Source organism: Entelurus aequoreus, linkage group LG08 (assembly GCF_033978785.1).
Source record: "Entelurus aequoreus isolate RoL-2023_Sb linkage group LG08, RoL_Eaeq_v1.1, whole genome shotgun sequence".
NCBI lineage: Eukaryota > Metazoa > Chordata > Actinopteri > Syngnathiformes > Syngnathidae > Entelurus > Entelurus aequoreus.
This window is the reverse complement of record NC_084738.1, coordinates 48,426,436-48,448,463: the sequence shown is the minus strand read 5'-3', so window position 1 is coordinate 48,448,463 and position 22,028 is coordinate 48,426,436. Positions and strand designations below refer to the sequence as shown.

Genomic DNA, 22,028 nt, shown 5'->3' with positions numbered 1-22,028 from the left:
ATGTTTTACACTTTTATACTGAAATAAATACACCTACAACTTATTAAATACAAATATAGAAAAAACTACCGGCAGCTGTAAAGTTTAGATCCATGAAGGAAAGAAGAAAGTGAATGAATGTTTATAACTGAATACATTTACGTATGCATAAACATTTGTTTTCTTTTGGATTATTTTTTTAATGAATTAAGTAACGTTTATGACAACCTTTTTCCAATATACACAATATAGAATGTGAGATATAACAGGATAATGCATACATTGTTTTCAAAACAGTTACAAAAAAGTGGGACGCCAAAAATGTACTGTCGGACCCCATTTTTAGGACTTGATGGGGTCCCTGGGTAACCTGACTCTCGCCAGATCCTTGTAGTTTGCTGAGCTCCACAAAAGGATGTGGGACTTCTCAATAGGAGATGTATTTCAGAAGGCGGGCCCTTGTAAAAAAAATCATCGTATGTGATTGGATAAACCACTTGTCCGTTATCTTGAATGACGTGCTACTTCAACCACTCACATCGAAATCAACCCGTGACGCTGAAGCGAGCGGCGCTGGGAAATCCAAAACAGAACAGCCGACATATTGGATAACGACAGAGCGAAAAGTTTGAGAACTTTTACTGAAACAACGCAGCGATGTCAGTAGACGATCGATGTTGTTGTGCAAGCAAAATATGTCAGCACACGACTCCTCGCTGCGTGCCGCCATTGTGGTTTGAATCAAACATTCTCTTCGGCGCTACGTCACATCTATGAAATCCCGCCCGGCGATCCTGAATGGTTCATTATATTTTGCTATCTTGAAGGAGTTTGCACTGCCTTCGAGCCCAGATCCTTGTGTGGAGCTCAGCGAACTACAAGGATCTGGCGAGAGTCAGGTTAAAAGTTTAGATCCATGAAGGAAAGAAGAAAGTGAATGTTTATAACTGAATACATTTAAGTATGCATAAAAATGTGGGTTTTTTAAAATTATTTTTTAATTAATTAAGTAACATTTATGACAACCTTTTTCCAAAACACAATATAGAATGTGAGATGTATCAGGATAATGCATACATTTATCATTTGTTTTCAAAACGGTTACAAAAAAGTGGAACCCCAAAAATTTACTGTGGGACCCCATTTTTAAGACTTGATGGGGTCCCTGGGTAACCTGACTCTCGCCAGAACCTTGTAGTTCTCTGAGCTCCACACAAGGATCTGGGACTTCTCAATAGGAGATGTATTTCAGAAGGCGGGGCCTTGTAAAAAAAAAAAATAATTGTATGTGATTGGATAAAGCACATGTCCGTTATCTTGAATGACGTGCTACTTCAACCACTTACATCAAAATCAACCCATGACGCTGAAGCGAGCGACGCTGGGAAATCCAAAACAGAACAGCCGACATATTGGATAACGACAGAGCGAAAAGTTCGAGAACTTTTACTGAAACAACGCAGCAATGTCAGTAGACGATCGATGTTGTTTGTGCAAGGAAAATATGTCAGCACACGACTCCTCGCTGCGTGCCGCCATTGTTGTTTGAATCAAACATTCGCTTCGGCGCTACGTCACATCTATGAAATCCCGCCTGGCGATCCTGATTGGTTCATTATATTTTGCTATGTTGAAGGAGTTTGTATTGCCTTCGAGCCCAGATCCTTGTGTGGAGCTCAGCGAACTACAATGATCTGGCGAGAGTCAGGTTAAAAGTTTAGATCCATGAAGGAAAGAAGAAAGTGAATGAATGTTTATAACTGAATACATTTACGTATGCATAAAAATGTGTTGTTTTTTTTTATTATTTTTTGAATGAATTAAGTAACGTTTATGACAACCTTTTTCCAAAACACAATATAGAATGTGAGATACATCAGGATAATGCATACATTTATCATTTTTTTTCAAAACGGTTACAAAAAAGTGGAACCCCAAAAATTTACTGTGGGACCCCATTTGTATGACTTGATGGGGTCCCTGGGTAACCTGACTCTCGCCAGAACCTTGTAGTTCTCTGAGCTCCACAGAAGGATCTGGGACTTCTCAATAGGAGATGTATTTCAGAAGGCGGGGCCTTGTAAAAAAAAAAAAAATTGTATGTGATTGGATAAACCACATGTCCGTTATCTTGAATGACGTGCTATTTCAACCACTCACATCGAAATCAACCCGTGACGCTGATGGTAGCGACGCTGGAAAATCCAAAACAGAACAGCCGACATATTGGATAACGACAGAGCGAAAAGTTTGAGAACTTTTAGTGAAACAACGCAGCAATGTCAGTAGACGATCAATGTCGTTTGAGCAAGGAAAATATGTCAGCACACGACTCCTCGCTGCGTGCCGCCATTGTTGTTTGAATCAAACATTCGCTTCGGCGCTACGTCACATCTATGAAATCCCGCCCGGCGATCCTGATTGGTTCATTATATTTTGCTATCTTGAAGGAGTTTGCATTGCCTTCGAGCCCAGATCTTTGTGTGGAGCTCAGTGAACTATAAGGATCCGGCGAGAGTCAATCAATCAATCAATGTTTATTTATATAGCCCTAAATCCCAAGTGTCTCAAAGGGCTGCACAAGCCACGACGACATCCTCGGTTCAGAGCCCACAAAAGGGCAAGGAAAAACTCACAACCCGGTGGGATGTCAATGTGAATGAATATGAGAAACCTTGGACAGGACCGCAGATGTGGGTGACCCCGGTCAGAGTCAGGTTAAAAGTTTAGATCCATGAAGGAAAGAAGAAAGTGAATGAATGTTTATAACTGAATACATTTACGTATGCATAAAAAGGTGTTTTCTTTTGTAATATGTTTTGAATGAATTAAGTAACGTTTATGACAACCTTTTCCAAAACACAATATAGAATGTGAGATATAACAGGATAATGCATACATTTATCATTTGTTTTCAAAATGGTTACAAAAAAGTGGGACCCCAAAAATGTTCTGATATTTCATGTATAGAATATATTAGGGCTGTGAATCTTTGGGTGTCCCACGATTCGATTAAATATCGATTCTTGGGGTCACGATTTGATTCAAAATCTTTTTTTTTTTTCAATTCAACACGATTCTCTATTCATTCAATACATAGGATTTCAGCAGGATCTACCCCAGTCTGCTGACATGCAAGTAGAGTAGTAGATTTTTGTAAAAAGCTTTTATAATTGTAAAGGACAATGTTTTATCAACTGATTGCAATAATGTAAATTAGTTTGAACTATTAAATTAACCAAAAATATGACTTATTTTATCTTAGTGAAAATATTGGACAGTGTTTTGTCAAGCTTATGAGATGCGATGCAAGTGTAAGCCACTGTGACACTATTGTTCTTTTTTTTATTTTTTATAAATGTCTAATGATAATGTCAATGAGGGATTTTTAATCACTGCTATGTTGAAATTGTAACTAATATTGATACTGTTGTTGATAATATTCATTTTTGTTTCACTACTTTTGGTAGTGAAACAAGAGTGGATCGTGAGATCGACAGGCGGATCGGTGCGGCGTCTTCAGTAATGCGGACGCTGTATCGATCCGTTGTGGTGAAGAAGGAGCTGAGCCGGAAGGTAAAGCTCTCGATTTACCGGTCGATCTACGTTCCCATCCTCACCTATGGTCACGAGCTTTGGGTCATGACCGAAAGGACAAGATCACGGGTACAAGCGGCCGAAATGAGTTTCCTCCGCCGGGTGGCGGGGCTCTCCCTTAGAGATAGGGTGAGAAGCTCTGTCATCCAGGGGGAGCTCAAAGTAAAGCCGCTGCTCCTCCACATCGAGAGGAGCCAGATGAGGTGGTTCGGGCATCTGGTCAGGATGCCACCCGAGCGCCTCCCTAGAGAGGTGTTCCGGGCACGTCCGACCGGTAGGAGGCCACGGGGAAGACCCAGGACACGTTGGGAAGACTATCTCTCCCGGCTGGCCTGGGATCGCCTCGGGATCCCCCGGGAGGAGCTGGACGAAGTGACTGGGGAGAGTGAAGTCTGGGCTTCCCTGCTTGGGCTGCTGCCCCCGCGACCCGACCTCGGATAAACAGAAGAAGATGGATGGATGGATGGATACTTTTGGTTTGTTCTGTGTCGTGTTTGTGTCTCCTCTCAATTGCTCTGTTTATTGCAGTTCTGAGTGTTGCTGGGTTGGGTTTGGTTTTGGAATTGGATTGCATTGTTATGGTATTGCTGCGTATTGTTTTGTTGGATTGATTAATTTAAAAAAATAAAAATAAAAATAAAATAAATTAAAAAAACAATTTCTTAAAAATGAGAATTGATTCTGAATCGCACAACGTGAGAATCGCGATTCGAATTCGAATCGATTTTTTCCCCACATCCCTAGAATATAAAATAAATATCAGTGTTGGCGCTAGGAATTTAAAAATCGGGGTCCAAGGGACCCCATCAAGTCATACAAATGGGGTCCCTGGGACCCCGTTTTGAAAATTCCTAGCGCCAACACTGATATTTATTATATATTCTATACATGACACATCTGCATGATAGTTTCAGGAGTAGATGACTGACCAACGTAAATCTAGGTCCATTTAGCAGCAGGATGTCTGTATAGTAGTGACAATCCGCATCCATGCTCTCCATCTCTTCCTAGACACAATAATAGTCTATACTGTACTGTACTGTGTTGTACTGGATGTTCACCCGACAGGCCTTGAAGCTGAAGGCCACTTTATCACATCAAATCCCCAGGAAAAATAATAAGCGTGTCACATGTCTGTTTGGTACAAGCAATGCACTAAACATGCCAGCTACCGTACACATGCATGCGTCACTCGCCCTCATATACATACATGCTAAGGTTTGGTGTCCACTAACTACACTGAACGCGAACAAGACGGTTTGGAATCTTTAGGGGCAACATTACCTGGAATGAACCCGGGGGAAAGATTGAGACAGCGAGATAAACAGGTAAGCAACAATTTAGCGAGCTTCTACTACTTCCAAATGCGGCTTGGAATGTGGGCGCCGGCGGGAGAAGCGAGGCTCGGCTAAACGTATGATAGATAATGTTGATAATACTTACACATCAGACGGGGAGAAGACAATAACTTGGACAGAAAGACCGTTGACAATTGTCTGAAGTGTACTTGGGAGGTTGAGCGGCTAATGTTTCCTCGCGTCTACATGGAGTCTTTCCCTGAACAGCGGCGACACTACCATGAATACATCCCATGCATAAATGGCGTTCATTTCTCACATGTTTTACGTTTCGCTGCCGTTTCTCACGAGCTGGATCCCTTTATCAGCGCCTCCTCGTGCATCCTGCCCGCTCCTCACGCGCACGACACAATAACAATAGAGGGGGGGGGACGTCGTGCGCGTCCGTGTCGCGACACTCGTCGGCCAATGGCGGGGCGCGTTTCACAGGCACGGTCGCGCTCCGCCAATAGGGGAGCGGCTCTCAGAGGGACGCCGCCAGCCAGGGTCTGTCTGGTTCGTGGAGATTGACAGGCCCGCGAGACTGTTTTCTTTAAGGTGGCGCCGCTGAGATTAGCGCTAACCCCCCCAACGTACATCTACATGGACGCCGAGTGCGGACTGTACACTAGCATGGGGCAAGAAACACACATTGAACATGCTAGCCTCTCTTAATTTGCCTCGATTACGGTTAAAGCCATTCTCACCTAACGGACAATAAATATAAATATTATCGGTGCGCGTATTGCTCACCAATTTAATGCAAACTGGAACCTACACGGGTTTGCGCTTCACCCATTAAATCCCTACGTGACATATAGGAACAGGGTTGCCAGGTAGGAAATGACAATTATCATACACAAACTTAAAAATATCGTATTTTGATGACGCTCGCCCAATTAGGGGTTGCTCCAAAACTTCACACAACAGTCCGTGAAAAATATGTTATAATGCAGTTTTTCCTTTAAATAAACTACTGCTGAATAAAGCTACCACTGGCAGAACAGCGCCCCCAAGAGGCGCTTGAGCGAACCTACATCAGTCGCAGGCAGGATGTATCCTGCATCCTAATAAAAGAGCTCCAATTATCTTACATTGAAGTTGTGAGAGTGGCCGTGCCAGCAATCTGAGGGTTACTGGTTCAATCCCCACCTTCTACCATCCTAGTCACGTCCGTTGTGTCCTTGAGCAAGACACTTCACCCTTGCTCCTGATGGGCCTGTTTAGCTGCCTTGCATGGCAGCTTCCACCATCAGTGTGTGAATGTGTGTGAATGGGTGAATGTGGAAATAGTGCCAAAGCGCTTTGAGTTCCTTAAAAAGGTAGAAAAGCGCTATACAAGTACAACCCATTTACCTTTTTTTTTTCTAGGTGGCATTATTGGACAAATACGATGATTAAGGTACATCTGGCAACGTTTTATAGGAAACATTTTTGAGTGTTTGGAGACTATCTCAGGCAATAACTTAATTCCAAAAGCTTATTTTTTTCTTCAAAAGCCATAATTTGACCAATTTAAATGCTTTAACAGGCCGTCAAATATTACAACTCAACTAAAAGCCTCAGCTCATTGCAGCTGATAAGTAATTAATATACTCAATAAATGTCAGTCTCCAGTATTTTAATTATTTGCTTTAATTAAAAATGTGTGCCAAGTTGAGTTCTGTTCGAATAGGCAATACATTTGAGCAATGTAACATCACGTTGACAAGAATTAGTATTTTACAAAAAAAAATCACAAATGCGCCTTCCTTGTTCCACTTAGTTTGTCATATCCTCCATCATTTGACTTTAAGCAAATAAACTTGATTGAAGTCTTAATGTAACTGAATCAATCACATACATTAGGTACACCTACAAAACAATTGAAAACAGTCCACTTGAACAGTTTATACACAGACGGCAAAATTATTAAAACATGTTGATATACATTCATAAATAACTGGAATAGCACTAAAGGGGAAGAGTGTTGCATAATTAAGAGTTTTCAGTAGCCTCCTTTAAAGTTCTTATTCATAAAAGTAGTATATGTCAAAAGATTCTATAAACGTGCTGGAGAGCGTTGAAAAAATGCCTTCATCATGAGACAAAACAACCACTTGTGTGTGATTTAGAATACGGTAAAGCAGAGTGTATTTGCATTACGACATCTGATGACGCAATGCAAGACATCAACATGTCGTGTGTTCCCTAAACTTTCTGGTTAATTCAGTGTTTGCTGGGCAGAGGACGTGGACGCTCAGGGTTTACTGGGGGAGCGAGTGTTAAACACTCCTGAAGCCTCCAGCATCGTCTTCCTTCTCGCAGTCTCTTTGGCTACATTATGGTTTAGTCTTCTTAGACGTTCCTGCAGGACAGAATATAACAAGTTATTTGAATAATTTGTGTTTTAAAAACAAAAGGTTCATTACTGACCTGAGCGTTCTGTAAAATGTTGTTTACGAGCACGACTCTTCGTCTTGCATTGAGAAGCTTCTTTACATATGGGTCCAGGTCTAGAGCCACTTTTTGATGTTCATTTATCCGGCATAGTTCTTGAAATAAAATGAAAACACACATGACCGAAATAAAAAAATACAGACTCATCCATTTCAAAAGGTCAGACAAACACCGAATTATAAGACAGTTTACCCCTAAGAAGCAATGCAAATCTAATGAATACATTCCAAATATCCAAATATATGAACACAAGCCCATTTTATTAAAAATAAAGTTTTACGGGCAGAAAAAAATTTGAAATACCCTATTCTCCAGACTATAAGCCGCTAGTTATTCCACAATGCTTTGACCCCTGCAGCTTATAAAATGGTAACCTGCAGCTAATGTATTGATTTTTCTTCGCTAATGGCCATAATGTTTTGAATTCAATTTCAACAAATAGTTTTCACAATACACTGACAAAGACATTAAAAAGGTGTGTAATTGTTTGTGTTATGGCGCCATCTTTTGGACAAGCTCACTCACTGCAGTTGCTGCGGGTTGAAAATGTACTTCCTATTTTGTGCCTTGAACCGGAAGTATAACCGTTCATAGCATTTCTGCTCGAAAGGATTTTCATTCATCACTTCAAGTCACAGTAATAAGCTATATAATAGAACAAAAAAATTCATACCTACTAAACCGTCGCATGTGTGATGTCTGTAGGAGTGTTTCCATGCACATTTGTTCGTGCTATCGTAATTTATTGTGTCTGTAGGAGGGTTTCCATGCATATTTGTACAGGCTATCGTAATTTAATCAGATTCCCTAAAACGTCACTGTGGAGTTATTGAGTCTGTTTAGCTAATTGGTGAGCTAGCTTCCGCAGCTATGGGTCCATGACGATGACTTCTGTTTGCCGCGTTACTGGCATCATTAGTTAATGTATGTAAATAAACATTTACAAATATCTTTCGTACTGGTATATATTTGCGGCTTATATTCCGGCGTGACTAGCATATGGAAAGAAAAAAAAAATCCTCTGAAATTTGGTGGGTGCGGCCTAAATACCAGTACACTCTATCTATAGCCCGAAAATTTGGTACAAATCAAATAACTGACTAATTAAATCTAAATAAACAGACTAATTTGTTAGGTCGCACAATAACCAAGACAGTATACAGTGGAAAACTTTCAGCAAAAAAAACAAATCAAACAAAAAGTGGGACTTACCAAGCACCAAGTACCACAGCAGTCAGTTCATGACATTCTTGGAAATTATGCTCATTGAAATATTTGATGTGCTAGAATCATACATGTCAAGTCAAGGTATTTGAAGCAAGTTACCTGACGCAAGGTTGTCAATGTGTTCTCTCAGTTCCACTTGGCTTTCTCTGTGGATAAAAACACAAATAAAGCACATTGCATTGATGAGCATTATTACAGTCACCAGCAGGACTCTGTAAAATTCCAAGTTGAATCGAGAATATTGCAAAAAGGAAGAAGAATTTGAAATATTGAAATTACTATTCGAATTGAAGGAAGTAGAAATTAAATTCCATTGATTTCCAATCGGTATTTGTGCTGAATCCTGTTTTTTTCTATACATAACTGTTAGACATTTTTACATATAAATACTACAGCAAATGTTTTCTATTGACATCTAAGAATAAATCCTCATAATATTAAACAAATATTTTCCATTTAATATATCATAACTTCCAATATATAATGGTGGCAAAATACTTTGTTTCCCAGAATGATTGACTTTATTCAAGTACTGCTGGTTTAAAACCACATGACCTAGAGGCACTTCACAGGTTTCACAAAAATGTTCATTTATAGCATTTACAAACAGCGTGCCAGCCCAGCTACATGTTGTATGTAGCTTTTACTTGCACACGTAGGAGACAGCAAAGCATACTTACTCATCAGCCACACAGCTTACACCGAAGGTAGCCGCATAAAACAACTTCAACACTGTTACGTTACAAATATGCGCCACACTGTGAACCCACACCAAAAAAGAATGAAAAACACACTTCTGGAGAACATCCGCACCGTATTGATTGATTGATTGAGACTTTTATTAGTAGGTTGCACAGTGAAGTACATATTCCGTACAATTGACCACTAAAGTTTTTCAACTTGGTTAAGTCGGGGTCCACTTAAATTGATTCATGATACAGATATATACTATCATATATACTATCATCATAATACAGTCATCACACAAGATAATCACATTGAATTATTTACATTATTTACAATCAGGGGTGTGGAGGGAGGGGGGGGGTGGGGTGGGGGGGGGGGGGGGTAACACAACATAAACACAACACAACCAATACCCAGAATCCCATGCAGCCCTAACTCTTCCGGTCTAGATTATACACCCCCGCTACCACCAAACCCCCCCACACATCAACCCTCCCCCCTCCGTGCGTCGGTTGAGCGGAAGAGTTAGGGCTGCATGGGATTCTGGGTACTTGTTGTGTTGTGTTTATGTTGTGTTACAGTGCAGATGTTCCCCAGAAATGTGTTTGTCATTCTTTTTTGGTGTGGGTTCAAAGTGTGGTGCATATTTGTAACGTAACAGTGTTAAAGTTGTTTTATACGGCTACCGTCAGTGTAAGCTGTGTGGCTGTTTTAAATAGTACGCCTTGCTGTCACTTACGTTAGCAAGCTGAAGCTGCATTCTACATGTGGTCGAGCAGGTACTGTTTGGGCAGGTGCCATCACGCCCTGATATTCGGGAGTCTCCTGGAAACAATGAGAGGGTCGGCAAGTATAACGCTATCGAGCGCCATTCATTCAGAACTCGCGGGCCGAACTAACATCAAAATTCCATATTAAGGTGCGTGCCGGTGCGTGTGTCTGAGACCCCTTGTTAACATAGCACAAAGCAATTTAAGCTTTGTATGCGGTGTTTTTCATTTTAAATTTAATTTTTTTTTTCGTGGCTCCCATTATTTTCTTTAATTTGTGAAACTTGCCAAAATGGCTCTTTGAGTGGTAAAGGTTGCCGACCCCTGCCCTAGACAAATCGCCACCTCATTGCAGGGCCAGCACAGATAGACAGACAACATTCCCACAAAAACTGGTATTAAGTCATGAAAGACAATGTTGGAATTATTTGAAACTTTAATAACTTTTTACAAAGTCCCTATTTGAACGATTTCCACAGACGGGAGAAGCACATGTATACGCCATTTTTAAGCCGTTATCACTTCACTTGCTGTTTTGATCTGAGTTGTTCAATGACAGTTGTTTTTTTTGCATTCAAAGTGCCTTTTTTTGTTGTTTTGTTGTGGGACGGCGTGGCGAAGTTGGTAGAGTGGCCGTGCCAGCAATCGGATGGTTGCTGGTTACTGGGGTTCAATCCCCGCCTTATACCATCCTAGTCACGTCCGTTGTGTCCTTGGGCAAGACACTTCACCCTTGCTCCTGATGGGTGCTGGTTAGCGCCTTGCATGGCAGCTCCCGCCATCAGTGTGTGAATGTGTGTGTGAATGGGTGAATGTGGAAATACTGTCAAAGCGCTTTGAGTACCTTGAAGGTAGAAAAGCGCTATACAGGTATAACCCATTTATCATTTATTTATGTTTAACTGTTCATTTAAAAACAAATTGCTTGTTTTCCCCACATGTACTTGAGTAACCGGATACAAGTCATGTGAAGCCACGTGCAACCCAGTAATTTGTACCTGCAACCAACACTCAAACCTGAATGAGACCACTCTGGTATAATTTTGAGCACAAATTAGACAGTTTTGGTTGAAAACTGAAAATTCCTGATGGCTGGTGAGGAGACTTACGGGAAAGTTAATATAGCAGCACATTTGATAATTTTAACCGCACAAACTAGCAAAAACATACACAAATGAGACTATTTTGTTATTGATTGGAACACAAACTACACAGTTTTAGTCGAAAAACTAAGAATTCCGGTTGGTTTCTGATGTCACTTCCGTGAACATTAATCCTTAATTACTCTAAAAGTATAGCAGAACAGTCGATAATTTTAACTGCACAAACCAGCACAAACCTAGCACAAACAAATAGGACCATTTTATCAAAAGTTTTGGAAGGCGGCCAACTTTACGATGACGTAACTTCCGGAAATTTGAAACATTAATATCATGAAAACAAAAGCATCCCAACTTTTACAGCAGCAATCAACACAAACAAATGATGATATTTTGGCTTAATTTAGAGAAAATGGGAATCCCTTGATTCACCTCTCACAAAGCGCATTTGCAGAACCTCACGATTCACTCATCAAAGAACATGTGCTGAGCCTCCTCAAGATTCACTTGTGTAGAACCTTACAAATCACTTTATTCACTAATCGCAGAGCGCATGTGTAGCACGTGCTTAGTGACTGCACAAGTCTCGCCGTCATCTGTCAACCGTATAAGGCGCATGCATAGAGACTCGCAAATACTACGGTAACAAGTAATCCCATTTAATAACAGTCGCCAAAGTTAATGCTGCACAACTTTAGAGGTAACAGTATTAATTCGACAATTGTAAACAATTAAAGATAAGTTCACTTCGTCTTGGTAAACTACAGCCTTTATTCACACTTAATTATAATCAGAGTCTCAATAGTTAACAGCGTTGTAGTTTTTGCCTATCACTCCTCATGTCTCTCTCTCAAACTGTGGGCTCCCTGTAATAATATTAATGCAATTTTAATGAGATTGTGGGATAATGAAAATGTATCTATAATACAGGGTATGTGAGGCAGAGGGGGTACAACAGCGTCTGTTGCTGTTTAAAAGTATAGTAGTATAGTGTATACCGAAGGAAATGCTCACAACTGTTAAAGATTTTTGAGAGATAATCCTTTGGTTACAGGATACTACAATAAAGACATCTATAATCCACCTGACTGTCAGTGATGTGTTGATACATCATACACATACAGTTAACTGTATGTGTATGATGGACACACTTACTACATAAAAGTGAATTCTCTGGACCAAATAAAAACTAAATGTAAAAAGCAACCTCGAACAATAGTGCAACATTGCAATACGATTTTAACAGTGCAATATCAAATAAAATAACTAATTATAACAGAGGAAAGCTGGCTCACACAGACCCAAATTCGATCAGTTCACCTCCTGACTCGCAGACGTTGATGGCCTCGCTCCCAATGACCAGTGAGTGAGTGTCAATGAATCATTATCGATGGTTCAATAATGAAGGATTATTCAGTGGGACCAAGCGTTCACTTAGTAGTTCGTTCACCCAGTCTCTTTGATCCAGTGAGTCGACGTTAGGCATCCGTAGCAACAACCGACAAACTGACACAGCGAACTCAGCTCGGGCAAGAAGTGGAAAGGAGAGTTGATTTGAAGCAATAAACATATTTGTTGCTCTTTTTATGGGACGAATACATTAATATAAACACAATTAGACTAACAGGGGTATAATTAACATATTACATGGTTTATTTTCTTAATTTTGCTAGCATGGCAGGGGCGAGTAACTGGCCGAGTTAATGGCGATGTCAACTTGTGAGTGCTGATTCAGTACGATTCGTTCACTAGAAAACAGCACAGTCAATCATTTAAACCAGGGTTCCCCAACCTTTTTTTCCACCAGGGACTAGGGATGATGTTTGATAAGAAATTATCGAGTTCGAGTCTATTATCGAATCCTCTTATCGAACCGATTCCTTATCGATTCTCTTATCGAGTCCAGATAGGTTGCTGTATATGGAAAAAACCACACAATATTTGGTTTAACAAAAGCTCACTTTTATTATATTAGAAAACATTTTTATCTAAAAAATAAATAAATATTGACTGTTACCCCCCTAAAAAAATAAAACAAAATAAATAAATATTGACTGTTGTTACCCAAAGTATATTAAGTGGGATTTTTCATAAAAACAAATATATACAGTAACACGAAAACAATCTGTCTCTGTGATCACTATAAGTGTATAAATAATAATATAGTGTTAAATAAAATCAGTCCCTTGGGCACAAAACTGAAAATAATACAGCTCTCCAAAAAGTGCACTTCTGCTGCTATTTGACATAACTGTTTGTTATGATGCTTTGACATTTTTGCACTTTATTTCTTTATTGAAAGAAAATTCTATGAAGAGAAAAGTTGTTTGCAAATGTGGTTACAATGCTAAAAAATGAAAAGTTAAAGCTAAAAAAAGAAATACACTTTATTGAGTTAACATTATTTCTTTATAGGGGGGAAGATGTGACGAGCTAGGGAATATAACAACTACACTACCCAGCATGCAACGAGAGTGACGAGCATGCGCGGTAGCCCCGAAAAGTGTTGCATGTCGTCACCCGTGAAAGTAAACGTCAAGAACTAAGCCAACACGCCTCGTCTGCATTACTTATAATTAGACAGACAACACATATACAGTGTGATTTTGTTTTGTTTACAAGGAAAGAAAAACAAAAGTTAAAAAACGGAGATATATGTTGTATATATATGTATGTGCTGCGGTTGCTTTAAGAACGTTGCGACAGCTGCCGTTAGGGATGATGTTTGATAAGAAATTATCGAGTTCGAGTCTATTATCGAATCCTCTTATCGAACCGATTCCTTATCGATTCTCTTATCTAGTCCAGATAGGTTGTTGTATATGGAAAAAAACACAATATTTGGTTTAACAAAAGCTCACTTTTATTATATAAGAAAACAATTTAATCTAATAAATAAATAAATATTGACTGTTACCCCCCTAAAAAAATAAAATAAAATAAATAAACATTGACTGTTGTTACCCAAAGTATATTAAGTGGGATTTTTCAGAAAAACAAATATATACAGTAACACAAAAACAACCTGTCTCTGTGATCACTATAGGTGTATAAATAATAATATAGTGTTAAATAAAATCAGTCCTTTGGGCACAAAACTGGAAATAATACAGCTCTCCAAAAAGTGCAATTCTACTGCTATTTGACATAACTGTTTGTTATGATGCTTTGACATTTTTGCACTTTAAAGAAAGAAAGAAAATTCTATGAAGAGAAAAGTTGTTTGCAAATGTGGTTACAATGCTAAAAAATGAAAAGTTAAAGCTAAAAAAAGAAATGCACTTTATTGAGTTAACATTATTTCTTTATAGGGGGAAAGATGTTACGAGCTAGGGAATATAACAACTACACTACCCATCATGCAACGGGAGTGACGAGCATGCGCGGTAGCCCCGAAAAGTGTTGTTGCATGTCGTCACCTGTGAAAGTAAACGTCAAGAACTCAGCCAACACGCCTCGTCTGCATTATTTATAATTAGACAGACAACACATATACAGTGTGAAAAACAAAAGTTAAAAAAGGGAGATGTGTTGTATATATATGTATGTGCTGCGGTTGCTTTAAGAACGTTGCGCCAGCTGCCGTAAAGGAGGTGCGTTGCTAGCCTGGTTGCTATGTTTTCGGTGGGTCGTAAAAGTGTTCTTCATGAGTTTGTACCCTGCTCAAAACTCTCAGTAAAGTTATTCATTGGATTATACCTTTTGTTTTGAACTTTATTACACCTTGGAGCGCTTTTTCCCGTCCATTGTTTTCCTGCTTTCGCTATCTGCGCCTAATGACTGAGCTACGTGACTGATTTATTGTGATGTCACACGGAGCATTTCTGGTCGGGACGGGATTCGTTCCGAGGGATTCGAATAAAGAACCAACTCTTTTCTTTACTATAGTGGTCTCGATAACGGGTACCGGTTCTCAAAAAGGGATTCGAGTCTGAGGACTCTGTTATTTTCTTATCGAACAACCGGGAAAACCGGTTTCGAGTATCATCCCTAGCTGCCGTAAACGAGGTGCGTTGCTAGCCTGGTTGCTATGTTTCCGGTTGGTCGTAAAAGTGTTCATGTGTTTGTACCCTGCTCAAATCTCTCAGTAAAGTTATTCATTGGATTATACCTTTTGTTTTGAACTTTATTACACCTTTGAGCGCTTTTTCCCGTCCATTTTTTTCCTGCTTTCGCTATCTGCGCTTAACACTAGAAGTCCCAGCATTTTTCTGTCTACCTAGAAGACCCAGAGAGGGGTCATTTGGCCCGACACTTTTCCCGAATACACTAATCACTCATTTTGTTATGGTAATGAGGCTGTTAGGGGCAGTTTGTCTAGGTAGACAGAAAAATTATACATGTGGGAAATGCCGAAAGGAGCAATGGCAGTGCCAGGATTGTGAGTGACTGCTCAAATGTATGTCAGTCACGTTTACATGGACATGGTTTTTCATTCTTTGTAAATATGCTTTTTTCTTTGTAAATTTTTTTTTTTAAACTATTTTTGGCACACAAAAATAACAATTGCTTCTGCAACAACCCTCCACACCAAAACTGGGAAAACAGTTGCTTTTTCATTCTTTGTAAATATGTTTTGTTTTGTATTTTTTTTAACAATAAATGTCAGAGTGTTGATCCCTTCATTCTGTTGATCCTTGCAAAAACACACACAACCTACCTCAGAACTAAAGCTTGAGCTGTAAGGTCCCCTCCCCCACACAGGCTCAAGTGGCCCCCTGCCGTGTGCCACTAACAGCCACATTTTCATAACAAAAGGAGTGTCCACAGGGGGGACTAGGGGTCAAATGACCCTCTTGTGTGTTTTCTAGGTAAAAATGTCAATTGACCCTTCTCTGGGACTTCGCGTGCTAATGACTGAGCTACGTGACGCCATTTCTTGTGATGTCACGCGGAGCATTTCTGGTCGGGACGGGATTCGTTCCGAGGGATTCGAATAAAGAACCAACTATTTTCTTTACTATAGTGGTCTCGATAACGGGTACCGGTTCTCAAAAAGGGATTCGAGTCCGAGGACTCGGTTCTTTTCTTATCGAACAACCGGGAAAACCGGTTTCGAGTATCATCCCTACCAGGGACTGGTTTAATGTATGCATTATTTTCACGGACCAGCTTTCTACGTGTGGCAGATAAACACAGCAAAAAAAAGTTAGCATGAAAAATTTGCCTTTGGCTACAGTCTGGCACATTAACATTTTATATGTTTTAAATTTTAAATTGTTTTATTATTGTTGTTGTCTTAAGACTATTTTATGTAGGTTTGTTTTAAAAGCACTGAGCTGGATTGCTATCCAATGACAATAAAGGTATTCTGATTCTGATACTATTACAAAAGGAGTCTGTCCATCCATCCATTTTCTACCACTTGTCCCTTTTGGGTCACGAGGGGTGCTGGAGCCTATCTCAGCTGCATTCGGGCGGTAGGCAGGGTACACCCTGGACAAGTCGCCACCTCATCGCAGGGCCAACACAGATAGACAGACAACATTCACACTCACATTCACACACGAGGGTCAATTAAGTGTTGCCAATCAACCTATCCCCAGGTGCATGTCTTGATTAACAAGCTTATTGGTGTGTTTAGTGAGGCAGGCGAAAGTTAAGTCAGAGAAAATGCGGTAGTTTATAAATGAATGTTTCTGTGCGGCCCAGTATCAAATGCATCACGGACCGGTACAGGTCCCCAGACCGGTGGTTGGGGACCACTGATTTAAACAGCACAAACCAGCTAAAACGAATGACATTATTTTTGGTTTACTTTGGACACGTGCAAGGGCTGGCTGACCTTTGAACTAGGGCTGGGCGATATATCGATATACGCGATATATCGCGGGTTTGTCTCTGTTTTTGATTGATTGAGACTTTTATTAGTAAGTTGCACAGTGAAGTACATATTCCGTACAATTGACCACTAAATGGTAACACCCGAATACGTTTTTCAACTTGTTTAAGTCGGGGTCCACTTAAAATGATTCATGATACAGATATATACTTTTAGATATATACTATCATCATAATACAGTCATCACACAAGATAATCACATTGAATTATTTACAATCCGGGGTGTGGAGAGGGTGGGGGGGGGGGGTGTTAGGTTGGGTTGTTATCATCAGTCATCAACATTTTAGAACAGAGAAATGGATATTGGAACAGTGTAGGTCTGACTTGGTAGGATATGTACAGCAAGTAGTGGACATAGAGAGAGAGAGAGAGAGAGAGAGAGAGAGAGAGAGAGAGAGAGAGAGAGAGAGAGAGAGAGAGAGAGAGAGAGAGAGAGAGAGAGAGAGAGAGAGAGAGAGAGAGAGAGAAAGAGAGAGAGAGAGAGAGAGGGAGGGAGGGAGAGGGAGAGGGAGAGGGAGAGAGAGAGAGAGAGAGAGAGATCAGAAGGCATATGAAAAAGTATCTGCATTTGATTGTTTACATTTGATTAATAACAATCCGGGGAGGGTGTTAGTTTAGGGTTGTAGCTGCCTGGAGGTGTACTTTTATTGCGGTTTTGAAGGAGGATAGAGATGCCCTTTCTTTTATACCTACTGGAAGTGCATTCCACATTGATGTGGCATAGAAAGAGAATGAGTTAAGACCTTTGTTAGATCGGAATCTGGGTTTAACGTGGTTAGTGGAGCTCCCCCTGGTGTTGTAGTTATGGCGGTCATTTACGTTACTTCGGTATCAGGGAGGTGTAGCGGATTTTATAGACTAGGCTCAGTGCAAGTTGTTTTACTCTGTCCTCCACCCTGAGCCAGCCCACTTTGAAGAAGTGGGTAGGAGTGAGGTGGGATCTGGGGTGGAGGTCTAGAAGTAATCTGACTAGCTTGTTCTGGGATGTTTAGAGTTTAGATTTGAGGGTTTTGGAGGTGCTAGGGTACCAGGAGGTGCATGCGTAATAAAAAAAGGGTTGAACGAGAGTTCCCGCCAGAATCCTCATGGTGCTTTTGTTGACCAGAGAGGAGATTCAGTAGACAAATCTCGTTCGTTGGTTGACCTTTTTGATTACCTTGGTTGCCATTTTATCACAGGAAAGATAAGCCTCTAGAATGGAACCTAGGTAGGTGACCTCATCTTTCCTAGTGATAACAATGTCACCCACTTTTATCGTAAAGTCATTGACTTTCTTAAGGTTTATGTGGGACCCCAACAGGATGGATTCCGTTTTACCTAAGTGTATGGATAGCTTGTTGTCAGCGAGCCAGGTGCAAGTTCTACAGAGTTCAGCACTGAGGATTTTCTCCACCTGTGACTTGTCCCTGTCTGATACCAGCAAGGCCGAGTCATCCGCAAACAAGAACAATTCACAGTCGCATGCCGATGACAAGTCGTTTATGTACAGTGTATATTAGGAACAGTAAAGGTCCTAATAAACTGCCTTGGGGGACTCCACAGCTTACTGAGAGGGGGGGGGACACGGTGTCGTTCACCTCTACCACCTGTTCCCTCCCCTCCAAGTAAGATTGCATCCAGCTCGATGAGGTTTTGTTAAATCCGATTGCTCTGAGCTTATCCAACAGTATAGCGTGGTTAACGGTGTCAAAGGCCTTCTGAAGGTCCAGCATGACCATGCCGCAGTATTTGCCCGCGTCCACCTCATGTTTGATGTGGTCGGTCAGATAGAGAAGGCATGTGTCAGTGGAGTGGTTAGTTCTGAAGCCGGATTGTAATTTGTACATGAGTTTATTAGTGGCAAGGTAACTATCGACCTGTTCATAAACTATTTTTTCCATTACTTTCGAAATGGAACTGAGAATAGAAACAGGTCGGTAGTTGCCAGGCTCCAATTTGCTTCCTTTTTTAAAGAGGGGAGTTACTCTTGCTATCTTAAAATCTTTTGGTACTTGGCCTTGTGAAATTGAGAGGTTTATTATGTGCGTGATGATTGGGGCAATGATGGAGGCAGAGTCGAATCTGGAGGGAATATTATCAAGGCCGGTGGCCTTGTTTGGGTGGAGCGCGCTCAATTTTTTAAGCACCTCATCAGCTGTGACCATTTCTAATTTGAAATCATTGTTGGATACTCTTAGCTTTCTGTAGAAGGAGATATTAGCTGCCATAATGTGTTCTACACTAAAGCGACCAGAGTGGTGGGACAGCTTGTTGACAAGAGTTGCAGCTATGCTGGTGAAAAAGGCGTTAAGTCTGCTTGCTACCTCCATTTTGTCTGTAATGAGGGAGTCACCCTCCTTGATGCTGATGTTGGTGAGTCTGGTTTTAAGTTTTTGGCTGCAACCGGGAAGCTGGTTGTTGAGAATTTTCCAGAGCTCACGTGGCTTATTTGTGTTTTCCTCTATTTTGTCGTTAATGTAATTTTTTTTAAGGATTTAGTCAGGTTGGTTGACTTATTTCTTAATTTATTGCATTGCTTTTTGAGAGTTGAAAGGAGTGATTTGAGGTTGTTATTATTGGGTTGTTTATCTACTTCTGTTTTACACTTTTGGTATTCGGAGTATTTTCTGTCTCTGTCTTTTATGGCAGCTAATATCTCCGGATTCATCCATAGTTCAGGGCGGGCTTTGATCCTGACTGTTTTCACGGTGTGCGATATAGAAAATGACTATATCGTGATATTCGAGTATACGTTCTCACGCAGTTGCTTTTAGCTGCTGGCATTACAAGACAGGCTCTTCCCACTCCTTCTTGTGTCTCCTTCTCACAGACAGCAAGCGCACCTTCTTACATACATCACATACTGTCATGTCATACATCACATACGTATACGCCCTCGCGCAGCAGAGAGGTAGCAGCATGGCTAAAGTTAGCTGTGATGCGAGTGGTAATACGAGAGAAAGAATATGTGAATCTGGTAACAAATGAAGGAAGAATTAATTCTAGGGCTGCAACTAACGATTAATTTGATAATCGATTAATCTGTCGATTATTACTTCGATTAATCGGATAAAAGAGACAAACTACATTTCTATCTTTTCCAGTATTTTATTGAAAAAAAAAACAGCATAATGGCACCATACTTATTTTGATTATTGTTTCTCAGCTGTTTGTACATGTTGCAGTTTATAAATAAAGGTTTATTTTAAAAAAATAAAAAATAAAAAAAGCCTCTGCGCATGCGCATAGCATAGATCCAACGAATCGATGACTAAATTAATCGGCAACTATTTTTATAATCGATTTTAATCGATTTAATCGATTAGTTGTTGCAGCCCTAATTAATTCCCAAGAAAACCAGCAGGAGGTCCATCATCTGGCGGTGGTTTGGCTTCAAGTGGGAATATGTCGAACAGACAACCGTAATTTGTCAAGTGTGGGGCGAAAGGGTTTCTACAAAAAGTAGCATTACTGCTAATATGTAGCATCATTTGAAAAGTCACCTGCTAGAGAATGAAGAGTGCTTACTCCGCATGTCAACATCTCCGTTCGGTGCCACACACCCACACCATCAAAATGCCGAGGCAAACATTTCCAGATCAACACCGTATGAAAAAAAGAGTCGACAGCAAAAGGAGATAACGTCCGCAGGAACCTACCACATAGCGAAAGACGAACACTATTTGATTTCCTATTATGCAGCTCATTTTTATTTGACACTTATTGAAATATCTTGTGTGACATCATGTTTTTAAACTATTGTAGTGGCATTATGTATAAAAAGTGCACTTTAATTTAGTGTTGTTATGATTTGTCATCTTAGTGACATCATGCACTAAAGCGCACTAATAACTTTGTTTTAAAAGGTCTCTGACAATCTTGCACTTTCTGTTTTGGAAATTACATGAATGTTTGTGCCACTGCTTAATAACTGTTTGATAAATACAGTTTTGGTAAATTGACTTATTTGTGATTTCCTTCTCTGCCTGAAAGTTTAAAATGAGCATATATTAATTAATGCAGTATGAACAAGAATGTTTTAATGTAGACACATAGAATCATCATACTGCTGTGATTATATGTATCAAGTGTTCATTCAAGGCTAAGGCAAAATATCGAGATATATATCGTGTATCGCGATATGGCCTAAAAATATCAGTGGCCTAGTGGTTAGAGTGTCCGCCCTGAGATCGGTAGGTTGTGAGTTCAAACCCCGGCCGAGTCATACCAAAGACTATAAAAATGGGACCCATTACCTCCCTGCTTGGCACTCAGCATCAAGGTTTGGAATTGGGGGTTAAATCACCAAAAATGATTCCCGGGCGCGGCACCGCTGCTGCCCACTGCTCCCCTCACCTCCCAGGGGGTGATCAAGGGGATGGGTCAAATGCAGAGGACAAATTTCACCACACCTAGTGTGTGTGTGTCAATCATTGGTACTTTAACTTTAAATATCGAGATATTAAAAAAAGCATATCGCCCAGCCCTACTTTGAACTATAAAATAATCTTTAATAACTCAAACAAAACAAACCTCACAAACCCAGCGCAAATGAGACTATTTTTTAACATAGTTTTGCCAGTGTCGGTGTAATTTTTATTTCATTTGAGTGTTTCTAAATGATGTTTTGTATCAAAGCCAAAACGTGATGAATTACAATGTATGTCTTAACTTGGCTATAAGAAAATTCTCTCCGTTGCAATTAATATATTCCACGTCAAAATCGTATTGGGCAAAGCCAATTCAATTTAAAATTAAATTAATTTAAAATGACAAATTCCGAATTTTTCATAAGCCTGGTCACGAGACAGTTGTAGCTTTCTAGCTAGCTGGTTAGCATTGATGTGATGTGATGGCGACGATGCCCCAACGTCGAAAGCAAATGACACAGCATGGCGCATATTCACCTGACTGAGTGCACATGCAGGTCCAGCTGCTGGACGGCTGGTTGTAAGATGTTATACATCCCCTCTGCAATTGCGTCTTTGCCTGAGGAATCGTCAACAACAGCCCCAGACGCCATTTTTTCATAACAAGCCAAGGAGCTATGCCGGAAATGACGTGATCGTGA

At 40.2% G+C, this 22,028-nt stretch overlaps 3 protein-coding genes across 7 annotated transcripts in view; 1 reads left to right on the top strand and 2 right to left on the bottom strand.

The window, feature by feature from the left end:
- Nucleotides 1-5,287, bottom strand: part of smad10a (SMAD family member 10a) — an 84,369-nt gene extending 79,082 nt beyond the window's left edge. For 3 of the 5 annotated variants that reach the window (XM_062056697.1, XM_062056699.1, XM_062056702.1), the window contains exon 1: nucleotides 5,020-5,266. In XM_062056697.1, coding sequence (XP_061912681.1) covers nucleotides 5,020-5,023 — 4 coding nt within the window. In that variant the 5' untranslated portion in view covers nucleotides 5,024-5,266. Of the gene's footprint in view, nucleotides 1-5,019 lie in introns of all 5 variants that reach the window. The other 2 variants (XM_062056698.1, XM_062056700.1) reach the window with 2 other exon arrangements.
- Nucleotides 4,886-22,028, top strand: part of chtopa (chromatin target of PRMT1a) — a 32,117-nt gene continuing 14,974 nt past the window's right edge. The window contains exon 1 of the mRNA XM_062056704.1: nucleotides 4,886-4,904. The gene's annotated coding sequence lies outside the window, so the exon portion shown is untranslated. The remainder of the gene's footprint in view (nucleotides 4,905-22,028) is intronic.
- snapin (SNAP associated protein) lies at nucleotides 6,784-22,024 on the bottom strand. The gene is made up of 4 exons (XM_062056705.1): nucleotides 21,865-22,024; nucleotides 8,679-8,725; nucleotides 7,329-7,447; nucleotides 6,784-7,260 (listed from the first exon to the last, which is right to left on the bottom strand). The coding sequence occupies exons 1-4, from the start codon at nucleotides 21,978-21,980 to the stop codon at nucleotides 7,153-7,155; spliced, it is 390 nt and encodes a 129-aa protein (XP_061912689.1). The 5' UTR covers nucleotides 21,981-22,024; the 3' UTR covers nucleotides 6,784-7,152.